The sequence below is a fragment of the Halichoerus grypus genome, chromosome 12, assembly GCF_964656455.1.
Source record: "Halichoerus grypus chromosome 12, mHalGry1.hap1.1, whole genome shotgun sequence".
In the NCBI taxonomy this organism is placed as follows: domain Eukaryota; kingdom Metazoa; phylum Chordata; class Mammalia; order Carnivora; family Phocidae; genus Halichoerus; species Halichoerus grypus.
Window position 1 is genome coordinate 66,865,638 of NC_135723.1, and position 12,852 is coordinate 66,878,489.

The 12,852-nt window shown below is 42.9% G+C and overlaps 1 protein-coding gene across 4 annotated transcripts in view; it reads right to left on the bottom strand.

Moving 5' to 3' along the window:
• ELMO1 (engulfment and cell motility 1) overlaps positions 1–12,852 on the bottom strand; it is a 512,699-nt gene that overhangs the window by 381,201 nt on the left and 118,646 nt on the right. For all 4 annotated transcript variants that reach the window (XM_078059467.1, XM_078059469.1, XM_078059466.1 and 1 more), the window contains exons 3-4: positions 10,796–10,836; positions 9,772–9,844 (exon numbers count right to left, since the gene is read on the bottom strand). In XM_078059467.1, coding sequence (XP_077915593.1) covers positions 9,772–9,844; positions 10,796–10,836 — 114 coding nt within the window. The remainder of the gene's footprint in view (positions 1–9,771; positions 9,845–10,795; positions 10,837–12,852) is intronic.

Genomic DNA, 12,852 nt, shown 5'->3' on the forward strand with positions numbered 1-12,852 from the left:
GAAGCTAAAATTGGATATGTTAGTTGGGTAACTATATGTTAACATTTTATCTGGCTGTGCAAATCAACACATTCATCAAGAAGATATCACTGTGAAAATAAATAAAAGAGTAGCTTTATTTAACTTCAATGTGTTATTATTAACCTTAGCCAGGATATCAAGGAGGTTAATAGATAGCAAGCGTTTCAAGAACATTCTTATCTGGTCCCATTTTCTCCTTGGAATCAAGAGGGCCACCCAGCATTTGATGTCAATCTCTAGATATATTTCAAAATACCCTTGCATTTCTTTCCTCTCTGTAGTAAAAGGTTTTCTGATCATTTCTAGCATAGGCTGACCACTCTTCCCTTATGGTGTATGCAGACTAATCACAGGGGAGTCTGTAGTCCAATCATTTATGGTTTAGCTTAAAACCCTCTGAAGGCTCCCCGGTGTTCTCAGAATAAAGTTTAAAATCCTAGGGGCACCTGGGTGGCTCAGTTGGCTAAGCGTCCAACTCTTGATCTCAGCTCAGGTCTTGGTCTCAAGGTTATGAGTTCAAGCCCGGTGTTGGGCTCCACGCTGGGCGTGGAGCCTAATTTAAAAAAAAAAAAAAAAAGGTGTAAAATCCTTATTATGGCCTGACAAGGCCTTTAGAATTGAGGCTTATGTAAAAACTCTCTCGACACATCTTGCCCATTTTAAGGGCCTCCCCCTCCACCTTTGTCCTAGATCTCTGCTTAAATGTCACCTGCTCCGGGCTAAATTAGGTCTGTATGCTTTCCTCCGTCCTTTGTGACACAATTGTAACTGGTTAATTTGGGGTAAATACTTATTTGTCTCTCTCTCCTTCTGGATTTTGAGAATCATGAAGGTTGGAACTATCTTGAGCTTAGCACAGTGCCTTGCACATAGGGGAAGTCAATACAAGTTTGTTTTATCGAATATATGCATACACAGTGGTTATTGTTGTTGTTCTCCTCCTGGCATGGCTGTTTCTGTTTGACAGACCTGGATTATGAGCTGGCAGATCCAGTACAAGTAGCCTGTCTAGTAGAGTCCAGTGCTTTCCAAAAGCTGGTGACAGGCATTCCAGCAGACATTAGGGCAGGGAGCATCCATAACAGAAGTCAGGTTCAATCGCAAGTCAAAAAAGAAAGAACTCAGCAGTGGGGCGCATGTGAACGTGCAGTCCTTAACAAGTCCACAGCAGGCAGCAGGTTGTGAGGGGAAGACAAGGGAGAGAGCAAAGGGGCAGCACGAGAAATGCTTAGAGTCAGGAGCCCGAGGAGAGCTGAAGGCACAGGGCAAGGTGAGAAGCAGGCACATTTCTCTTTGCATTCCTGCCTGCTGAGAGCCAGGCTTGGGGCACTGGCCCAGGTCTGCAGGTGGTGGCCCGTGCTGGTCACACCTGGCTGAGGGGTAGACTTGCCGAAGCAGGGACAGTGGCTTCCATTGAATGAATCCAGAACCTTGTACCGCAGGCAGCAGAAAAGGCAATGTCATGTGGCTGGGTCAGGAAATTCACAACATCCCTGGGCTCTGGTTTGCTCAAATTAAGATGCCGATCCCAATGAAGTTCTTTGATTGAGAGTAACAAAGACCAACTTGAGGTGGTTTAAGTAAAGGGGCAGGACTGAAAAGCCCCAGCAGGTCCTCTCACAAGGGTGCAAAGACAGGAAACAGCAGAAAGGGAAATCAGGATAGGGAGCTTCTCCCTCTCCACCTCCTCTGACTCCCTCAGGGCCCTTCATCCCCACTTACTCTCAATCCTTCCTGCAGGCTGGTTTTACTCCTCGCCCTTACAGCTCAGTCCACCAAACCCTGTAGTTAGCTTGCAGGAAGATTTATCTGCCATCAAATGTGATTCCATATGACTTTCCCGTTTGAGCAAACACCATCACCCAACTTACCTCTCAATTTCAGATTCCCAGAAGAGATTGCACGGGGGCCCGGCTAGGCTAAGGTGTCAGCTCCCGGTGCCATTAGCTGTGGGGCAACAGGACAAGGAAACATGCCAGGCCACAGAGCTGCTCGTCCCAGGAACCAGGACAGGACAGCTCCCCAGGAAAAGACATACCTCAGCTCGCTCTGTATTTTGTTTGGTGGTGGTGGTGCTGGTGGTCTGTGTATTTGTGTTACTTTCTTCAGGGAAGAGCACCCTCCAAACGTGAGGCTTCCTTGAACTAGTAAACTTAAACACAGCCTTGTATTTATTCTCCCTAGTTAACCCTTCCTTGTAATGATTTTTCAGTGACTCTCAAACATTTTTGACCCCAAACCAAGGGAAAAACTAAGACTATCCCCGTATTGCCTATTAATGTATGAGAAGCAAATATTTCACAAAACAACACCTATAATAGACTATTATTTTTGTACTCTTTTATAGTCCCTTCTTAAAGCTCTTCCAATAGACTAAAATGATTTCATTCCCACTAATGAGTGATGATCTACAGTTTGAAAAATGCTATTAATTCTATTGTCCTGTAATTTTATTACTTAAAAAGTTCTACACTTTCACATTATACTTAAAATAGAAGAAAATTTCCCAATCTTTTCTCAGAAATACCTCCAACCCCACAAAGTTTTAGCCACTTTGAAAAGATGAACCAAGTTGGCGTGAGATGTCTAGTGCTTAAGGACACCAACACGAAACAGGAAGATGTGGTGAACACAAATACCCCTACTCTCTCTTTTATGAGATAGCCTATGTCCATCACACAAAAAGGGGCATGTTTGAAATAAAATTTACCCAAGGCATATGTACAAGTTTGAATTGTTTTCATTACAGCGTTCTTGAGCCAGGCACACGACAGCCCTGCTCTCATTCTGTGTAGTGACCAACAGAGACATGTACCCCTATGTTAGCTGAGCCCATTCAGAGGTGCCACCCACCATCTGTGTACAAAGCTGACCCTCCCACACAGAGATGGAACCAGTTCCCTGGGGCTCACTCCTTGTCCCAAATGGAAAAGAAGCCCTACTGATGATGTGTGCACCTTTGCGGAATTTCTCAGGCAAAATACTTGGCTCAGCAATGGTGATCAAATTGGGTTACTGGGGCAAAGGTGTATGTAGAATCAAAGGCTTTCTGGAGGACCAAGAGCTGGTAGAATGAGGACGTTGAGCAGAGGAAACCGGGGAGGTAAAAGAGGACGGAAAGACCTATTTTCATCTCCGGCTCCAAGAGCTGACGTGCCTCCCATTCGTGGCATGGCATGATGAGAACTGTCGGAATGCCTGCCTGTCTCACAGAACAGCCTAAGAGCGTGGGACACTGGCTCTGGAATCAGTCTTCCTGGGCCCAATCCCAGCTCACTTACTCACACCCCAGAGCCTCAGTTGTGCCCCCTGTAAAATGGAACGTGTCATAATAAAACCTGGTTCATAGGCTTTTTTTTTTTTTTTTTGAAGATTCAATAAGACCAACAGTCTATGTGAAGCACTTGGCGGGGAGAGCTTGCCACATAGCAAGCATCCAACAAACGCTCATGGCAGTTGCAACCCCCAACCAAATAACTCCTAAACTGGCCTGCCACGGCGCTAAAACTCACAAAGGGAGGGAGTTCAGTCTTTGAAGGAATATATTTCCCAAATTCAGGTTAGACGTAGTTAGCCTGCTCCAGGACCCTTTTGCTTCCCTCTTCCCTTCTATAATTACTTGGTTATTTCCTCTCCTTCCTCAAAACCTGTGCCCATTCCAAGACTATCTCCTCCACTAGACCTTGAGATCACGAATGCAGAGAATGGAACATATTCTTCTCACTAAGCTCTTTGTGGAGGCCAGGACTCAATGTGTGATAACTGAAATGAATTCCACATGATAATCTAGTGGTCTCCTGACTGGGTGGGACATACAAATCTCAGGGACACAATCCCTATCTGCCCAGGTTCTGGGAGGCTCAAGGCCTCTGAGAACCGAGAGCATCTGGGACGTGAGAATGGAATAAAAAAGGGTGTCCCTCAAATGACCTCATTTCCTTCCCAAAGGTTGCTGGGGCCAGCTTTGCTGAGAGAGCCTGAATGAGGCATATTCATCTCTCTTACTACACAGTAAGAATTCATCTAAATAAGATCTTGCCAAGGTATATCAGGATACTTTATACATTCTGCAACAGGTGGTAATAGGGATTAACTGCAGAGTATACAGTCTACTAATATGGGCCTTCACCATGCCCCATGCTATCTGCATGCTTAGGGTTAAGGATGACCAGGCAACTTTCCTAAAAAGAACAGTATTAGTGCAATAATACTACCTTAGACAATTATACACTCCACACCAAAGGCAAATGAAAATGTACGGTTGACCAGTGACAGCATGGGAGTCAGGGACACTGACCCCAAACTCAATAAAAAATTCATGTATTATTTTTGACTCCCCCAAAACTGAGCTATTAATAGCCTACTGTTGACTGGAAGTCTTACCAATACCATAAACAGCCAATGAACACATATTTTGTATGTTATATGTATTATACACTGTGTTCTTACAATGAAGCTGGAGAAAAGAATATGTTATTAAGAAAATGATAAGGAAGAGATAATACATTTATAGTAACTGTACTGTATTTATATTAAAAAAAAAATCTATGCATAAGTGGACCCGTGTAGGCCAAACCCCTGTTGTTCAAGTGTCAACTGTACTTTGCTAATCCCTCGTGACTGGAAGACTACCTGTTACAACTTCCTCCAAGTTATCCTCTTAGGGAATAAAGAAGCCACAGACTGAAGCTGTGATCACACACAGGCTGTAGCTTCCTGTATTTATTTTCTTGAGCTGGTTACCATCAGGATCACCGGCCTGGGGTCAGTAGAGAAAAGGCATCATAAACAAATCGGGGCCCAGGCAGTGGGGACCGGGGGTTTCCAGGAGGTGACCTAGAAAGCTTTGCAGAAAGACCCACCTGGGTCCAAGCCTCAGCTTGACCACTGCCCACGTGCGTGACCTCAACAACCTATTGCTTGGTCTCACCTCCCTCACTGTAAAATGGACACAATAACACATGCATCACCAGACGGAAAGGAGATAATGAGCTGAAATGTTTAGCCTTGCTCTATATAAAACTCTTTTGGGGAAGACAAATTCCACTGGAATACTTAAAGTAAACATACAATTCACAGAAATAAACAAGTGGGATACATCAAACTAAAGAGCCTTCTTCATAGTAAAGGAAACCATCAACAAAATGAAAAGGCAACTCATGGAATGGGAGAAAACAATTGCAAATCATATTATCTGATAAGGGGTTAATATTCAAAATATACAAAGAACTCACACAACTCAATGGCAAAAAACCCAAACAATCCTCTTAAAAAAATGGGCAGAGAAACTGAATGGACATTTTTCCAAAGACATACAGATGGCCAGCAAGTACATGAAAAGGTGCTCAACATCACTCATTTTCAGGAAAATGCAAATCAAAACTAAAATGATTCACACCTGTTAGAATGGCCATCATCAAATACATAAATAAGTGTTGGCCAGGATGTGGAGAAAAGGGAACCTTCATACACTGTTGGTGGGAATGTAAATTGGTGCAGCCAATACGGAAAACAGTATGGAGGTTCCTCAAAATTTCAAAAATAAAACTACCATACAAACCAGCAGCCCCACTTTTGAATATTTACCCAAAGGAAATGAAAATAGGCTATCAAAGAGACACATGCACTCCACGTTCACTGCAGCATTATTTACAACAGCCATGGTATAGAAACACCTTAGTGTCTGTAGACAGATGAACGGGTAAAAAATATGCGGTGTATGTGTACAATGGAATATTATTCAACCATGAGAAAGAAGGAAATCTTGCCATTAGCAACAACACAGATGGACCTTGAAGGCATTATGCTAAGTGAGGTGAGTGGGACAGAGAAAGACAAATACTACATGGTATCACTTAAGTCAAACTCATAGAAACAGGGAGTAGAAGAGTGGTTGGGGCACCTGGGTGGCTCAGTCGGTTGAGCGTCTGACTCTTGGTTTCGGCTCAGGTCATGATCTCATGGGTCGTGACATGGAGCCCCGTGTCAGGCTCCATGCTCAGCGGGGAGTCTGCTTAAAGATCCTCACCCTCTGCCCCCCTTCACCCCACTCACACTCTCTCTCTTTCTCTCTAAAAATAAATAAATAAATCCTGGAAAAAAAGAAAAGTGGTTGCCAGGAGCTGGAGTGGAGGGGGATGCAGATAGGGACAGGCTGGTAAAAGAACACAAACTTTCAGCTTACAAGATGAACAAGGTCTGGAGATCTAATGTAAAATATGATAACTATAGTTGATAATGCTATATTATGTAACTAAAATCTGCTGAAAGCTTTGCAGAAAGTAGAACTTAAATGTTCCCACCAAATAAATAAATAAATAGGTGAGGTAATAGATGTGTTAATTATATGGGGGGCACACTTTCATAGTGTAAATTTATGGTCAAATCACCACGATGTACACTTAAATATCTTACAATCTTATTTGTCAATTATGCCTCAATAAACTGAAAAAAGATACACAATTCACTTTTTATTTTTTATTTTCCCTCTCTCTCTCTCTCTCTCTCTCTCTCTGGGACATCACCCTGAAATATAAAAGTTTCTGGGGCAGAATTTGAACTTGTGAGTAGCTGACTTAACTTTCTGTAAGGGATTTGCATGCAATGCTTTTGCTGAGAGCTGCCCAACAACATGACAATCTCTCCCACTGCACTGAAAAACCAAAGTTAATGACCCAATAAGCAAATGAAGACTATTTTGGAAAATATGCTGGATAACATGAGAAAAGTAGGGGAGGTGCCTTCCCAAGTCTCTTAGAAGAGAGTCCCAAGCACCCATCCATCAGTCACAAAATGTGTTAGCATGTCGAGCCTGGAGAATTTTTCTTCTTCTTTAAAATTACAGGTGATATTTTATCTCTGGTGGAGGGAGGGAGACCACCTCATAGGCAAGGGAAAATCAGCAACTAAGAAGAACATGCATAAGTTTCAAAAATTAGTCACCGGTTACCATGGTGATGCAAATATTACCTAACAACTCACTGGGCTGTAAGTTACCAAGATGATACTAAATACATTACTTCAAAATGGAAAATGGGCTCTATTTATAGGAGCACTTGCAAGGAACTAGGTGGACCTAACAGCAGACTGGAGGCAGCCCAGTTTGCTCCCAGGATGCGAGGTCCCTCTCCTGCCCCGTGCATATCAAGTCGAGTTCTGTGTCACATGCACACACAGCTGTGCCCAGGAACAGCTGCGGAGGGAAGAGTGATGACATTTTATTTACAAACAAAGGGCAATGAGTGGGAAGATGAGTCTTCTCACTCCCTAAACTCTCAATAGAAGAATAATCTCTGCTACCGCCCACCGAAGATGGCCAGACTGGGTGACAGACTTAGGTGGCGGTCCCTTTCAAACTCAACGTTAACAGTTTCCTCAGGCAATGCCAGATTTTCTAAAAAAATGACTGAGATGCCTGATAAAATAACAATTTTCCCACTGTTCTGCAGAGTTTTAATTTTATGAGTATACATTAATTTTAATTAGAACAGAAGCATAAATATTATTTGAATTTTTAAATTAGCCTAAGAACTGGCGGCACACAAACACACTTCTAAGTCATACTTTGAGCATAACTTCTGTTCACGATGCACACTGTCTGGTACACAGCATACCGGTACCAAAAAGCAGCCCCAGACCTGTATTTCTCCAAGTGGTCCCGGGGTTTCCACATTGGAATTCCAGGGAGGCTCTAAAACAATGCAAAGTCCTAGGCCATTCCCAAGGCCAGCTCCATCGGAGTCTCTGGGGGTGGGATCTGAAAACGTACGTTTCTGAAAGGTTCTCCCTTCAGTCTCGTCGTAGTAATCTCCAGTAAACTGAGGTCCCCTGATAATGAAGACAGAAGACAGGACAACCCCCGGGGACACAAGCCAATACAGGTGAATCAAAGGCAGGGATACTTGTGATTCCATGACTTTTGGCTGTGGTTTTACCACAACCCAGGGGAAAAATCCAGCACAATATACATGTATTGTGTATATGTGTGTACAATACAAGGATTTACAAACAACACAGGTGATGTGCTATGACCTATCCTATTATATTCTCATTTTTAATGCTATTGCAGCCAACAAAATTGATATCACCACCCACTAATTGGTGATATTTGAAAAACCCTATATAACTTCTATTCTATCCAAGCTTTTCCGATACATCCCCAAAAGTTGCAATATTTGAGTTATCTCTAAAAGGCGAACCAAGTTGAAACAAGGCAGAATTCTGCTGAAAGATAGCCACAGCAATACATTTAACTGCGAACATTTAACTTATTTATTTATATCCTCTTTATGTCACAAAGAATAGCATGCAGAGCATATAAATGCAGTATAGAATAAATGGAAAATATTGAGAAAATGAAGCTAAGGGAAAATAAAGACAGGAAACTAAGTGTTTGTGGAATGAATCAAAGAACAAGCAAAATTAAATACAACACAGGCCAGGAAATCTAGTCTACTTGTTTACTCTCAACTTTCTGTCAGTTAGTATGAAGAGGAAAACCTGATCAGTTATGAAAATTCCAGGGTCCATCTGGGAAGAACAAAGCCATTTCTAAGAAGCGTTTCCAGGCCTCTGACTATACTCCCTCTGGGCTGGACTGAGTAACACCCCTTCACACTCACACACACACACACACTCTGGGGAGAGCAAGCCCTCACAGAGCAACAGAACCCTTGTTACTGCCTCACCTTGCACCACCACTTGATTCACAGGTAAACTCACAGTCACTCTAGGGACTGCTTATTGGGAGGAACAAAGCCTGGAGCCTGAGGTCACCCAGTGCCCCCTCCTCCAGGAGCACTTTGTATTCACTTCTGTCCCAGCGCTGACCACCTTGTTGTAATGAAAACTGTTCACAGGGCTGACCCTTCCTTCCCCACCAAGCCCACAAGGTTATGAAGTTCCACAAGGACAACATTGGCTCTATGTATTTCAGTGAATTCTCCATAAAACTGAGCTAAATGCTAAGCTCTTCTAGAAATTCCCAAAAGGCAAAGTGACAGAAGCACCAAGTCTGGACTTCCTTTTTTGATTCTATCATTTACTAACCCTGAGATATTGACCAAGCCATCGGACATCTATGATTCAGTTTCTTATCTGTTAACCAAAGCCAGTAATTTGTATAACACAGGCTAGTCTTGAGGAAGAAATCCACAAATGGGCCTGGCCCATATTAGCCTTCCCTTCTCCTATCAATTTCTCCCTAAGATATTGCTTTTACTTGCTGTGAGAACCACTGCAGTCTTCACCACTCCCTTCCTCCCTCCAAGCTTCCTAAAGAATAAAAAAAAAAAAAAATCACCCAAGAAGAAAGCAAGTCCCCAGGAGCCACAGAACACTCCGTGTCTACACAATGCCACCTTTGGAAGGTTTCTTGTCACTGTTTCAACTACTTTAAACAGGACTTAGAGATCGTTCTTCAAAAAAAAAGAAGTCTGAGAAAGAAGTCATTAAACATCAAATGAATGCTTTAACCAAGGAATAAGAAAGAAAAATAATTAGTGAATTCACTGTCAGGAGGCAAGGGTAGTTGCTAAAACGGGCTGCAGAAACGTGTCTGGTCTTCACTCTGCCATGGGCGGAATATTGCCTTAATACTAAAGTAGCGGTTGTTTGCGAGGTACACTCTATTTTCATGGACCGTAGAGACTTAAAATTTAGACCACCGTGTCTCGTCTAGTCCTGAACAGAGGAAATATCAGTCATGTTTTCATTTTTTTCAGATACGAGTGTCCCAGATGGTTGACCTACCTTTTCGGTGATATAGAAGTTTGAGCTATCAGCATGCTGCAGTGCAAAGTACTCATGGTTGGCAAGGGACCACCTTAAAAACACAAGCAAAACTGATCAGAAAAACAAATGATGGTCATTTTCATTTCTACAGCATGACACAGTTAGATGAATGAAGCACCCGGTACTTGGAAGTGGGCCCACACCCAACATACCCCACAATGCAGCTCCTAAAACAAAAGGACACTAGCCTGACCAACCATTTCCTATGTGGATCATCTTGGTCTTCTTGGTCTTATTCCACGCCTAGTGCCTGGAATATTTCGTCTTCATGGCTTTGAGCAGGGGTATTTAAATACGAAGTTATATTCCTCCCCATTTTGAAGGAGTGGAGCAGAAAGTAGGAAACAAAAGAAATGGATGCAATTTAAATTTTTGATAATTGTTTCATTCCCATTGCCTCTGTGTTCTACAATCCCCCAATCAGTGTGCTTGCTGCAGATGGAAACATTCCCATTAAGTACCCCAGGTCTTAAATAAATTCCAAGTAAGACTCGCTTCATAACCTCATGCAACTTCTCTAAGTGCTTCTCCTTTGGATTGTTAGGACAGCCAAGGACAAGGAGGGAAGCTCTAACACTGGGAAGTTCCCGTGGCTGCCAAATTACACACGGGCTTGTCTTTTAAATTCTTTTATCTTCTATGGGAACCTAAATGGTCCTTTCAATTTATATCAGATGGAGTGTGTATTTAACCTCAGGAACTTCAGACTGCTCCCTGCTGAGTAGGGTGAATGAACCACAACTTTTCAAAATAAATAAAAGCGATCCCAGTGTGCATAAGCCAGCCATTTCACACTTTCTGCTCTTTGAGGAATAACAGTAATTTTTTGGTATAAGAGGGCATGTAAATCTTACACAGTAATTCGTGATGGGCAGGTCAAGGAGTGGCTGAGGAATAAAATTTTATAACTGCTCAGGAATATTTTATTAGCTTCTCAATTTGTGGACTGAAGCAACTCAGATGAATCCTAAGTCATACTTACCCATCACAGACTTCCTTTATTATTGCAGACAGCGGTTTTTTCTGCAAAATAGCAAAAAAGGGAAACGCTGTTAGTTTCATTTCATCATTTTAAATAAAAAGAAGAAGAAAAAGAAGCCTAATAAAAAGATATCTACGTAAGGAGAATTTACATTTGCTATTCTTGGTTGTTGTCAATAAGTGGGTTATTTGTCTCCAAACATAATCTACTGCCATCCCCACCTAATATATTAATGATTTATTGCCCTTGCGGTCCTCTTTTTGATTCTTAATGTTACTAGTTGAACAAAATGTGCATCATATTTAACTTAGCTGCGTTAAAATCGAGATGAAAACATAGCGGCAATGAAAGCCCCAAGGTCAAATGATAACCAGAATTCCTCGGGATTAGTACAGCAGCCGGCAAACCGCAGTTTGGCTTTATGCAAACAAGCTTGGATTCACGGTATTTTTACGAGACCGTGTGGCAAAGGCAATATGAGGCATTGCGAAATTGTTCCTGCAAAGTGCATAGAATTCTCCTCCTCACCGTGGCCCTGACCAATGCCAATCAGACAGCAGCTTGAGCTGGACACACTTGAGTAATGAGACCATGACACCATGCGCCACGGTGTCAACTGGCCGGCTGACTACAGCTGTGCTCTGGGCCGAATAGCCACAGCTGTGCTCCGCCTGCCTCCCGAGAGAAGGAATGCAGCAGAGAGACACACACACAGCTCAGCCAGGCATGTTGAAAGTTCTCTACTTTGGACGCAAACAGACGCGGTCTGTCCCCTGGGGTGGGCGGCAGTGTGTCAACCGAAAGAACCAATCACAGACAAGAAACAAAGGGGGAAGAAAAATCAAAGAAATACAACACATGATCTTGGATTTTCAGATACAAACATACAAAAAGCTGTCTACATGTACACATGTTCTGCTTCTGTCCCTCTGAAGGGCAATGTGGTACGGGGAGGGGAATTCTGAATCAAGCAGAACCGCTTCAAATCCTACCTCTGTTCACCTGTCTGCCATATAACCTACAATTTCCTGAAATTTGCTGAACCTCAACCAATTTATCTGTAAAATAGGCATAGGACCTATCCACTCCTCAGGGCTGCTATAAGAATTAAATTAAACGAGAATTAATACAAAGAGCAAAAAATTTCAAAAAAGGGTTAGGGTTCTGGCTTCTCACCCTCTTGTATCACAGAATAGATTCCATTTTCTCCTTACAACCTTGCCTTTGGACACGATGCTACTACCCTGTTGGTGAATTCTGAACACTGTTCACAGTCCTTTCTACGGGCCTCCAGCCCCAGCTAAAAGCTGGGTCCACAGTATTCTCCCGATGAACTCCCACCCACCAGAGGTCTGGCCTCTATGAGTGAGTCTACCCCATGTGTTCAAAAGAATGCCTGACTAAACTAAAAACCCAGTGGGAAGAAGGGGCACCTAGAATCACTGAGGAGTGGAAAGGTGCTGGGGGTATCCCGACATCCTGAGCTGGTCTCCTTTAGAATAAGATGAGAAATGGTGATTGGGTTTTACAATGAACCTACATGTTACATAAGCCAAGGGCTTCGCAAGAACTTCTCCACTGTTTATGGCTTCAGCGGTGAGTTAAGGAGAAAAGGTGTTCTCACAACCAAATGACAAAGGAATTTTAGGAACAAACTTCTGCCTAGAAGAAGACTCTGCGCTTCCAACTGCCAGACCCTTCTCCAGGCTAATCGTATTTCACGAAGACCTGCCAGTCCTAGCCCCCTCCTCTTACGTTTTGCCCCTTCAAAACTGAAATCTAAATCACAGGGCTGGATGTCAGCCTTCAGTTATACTGCAATAACAGATCAGGCCAAGAAAGCATTGCCGCTGACGTAGGAGAAGGCACCTAAAACAACAGCTCCCAGAATTAGACTCCCTCATTGAGGCAGAGTTTTCATTCAGGTCTGATTCATAGATTCGGAACCAAATCTGAAAAGACAGCCATCTATGGGGTACTTTCATGCTTAGAATGTTCTTCAGTTGGGGGGCGCCTGAGTGGCTCAGTCGTTAAGTGTCTGCCTTCGGCTCAGGTCA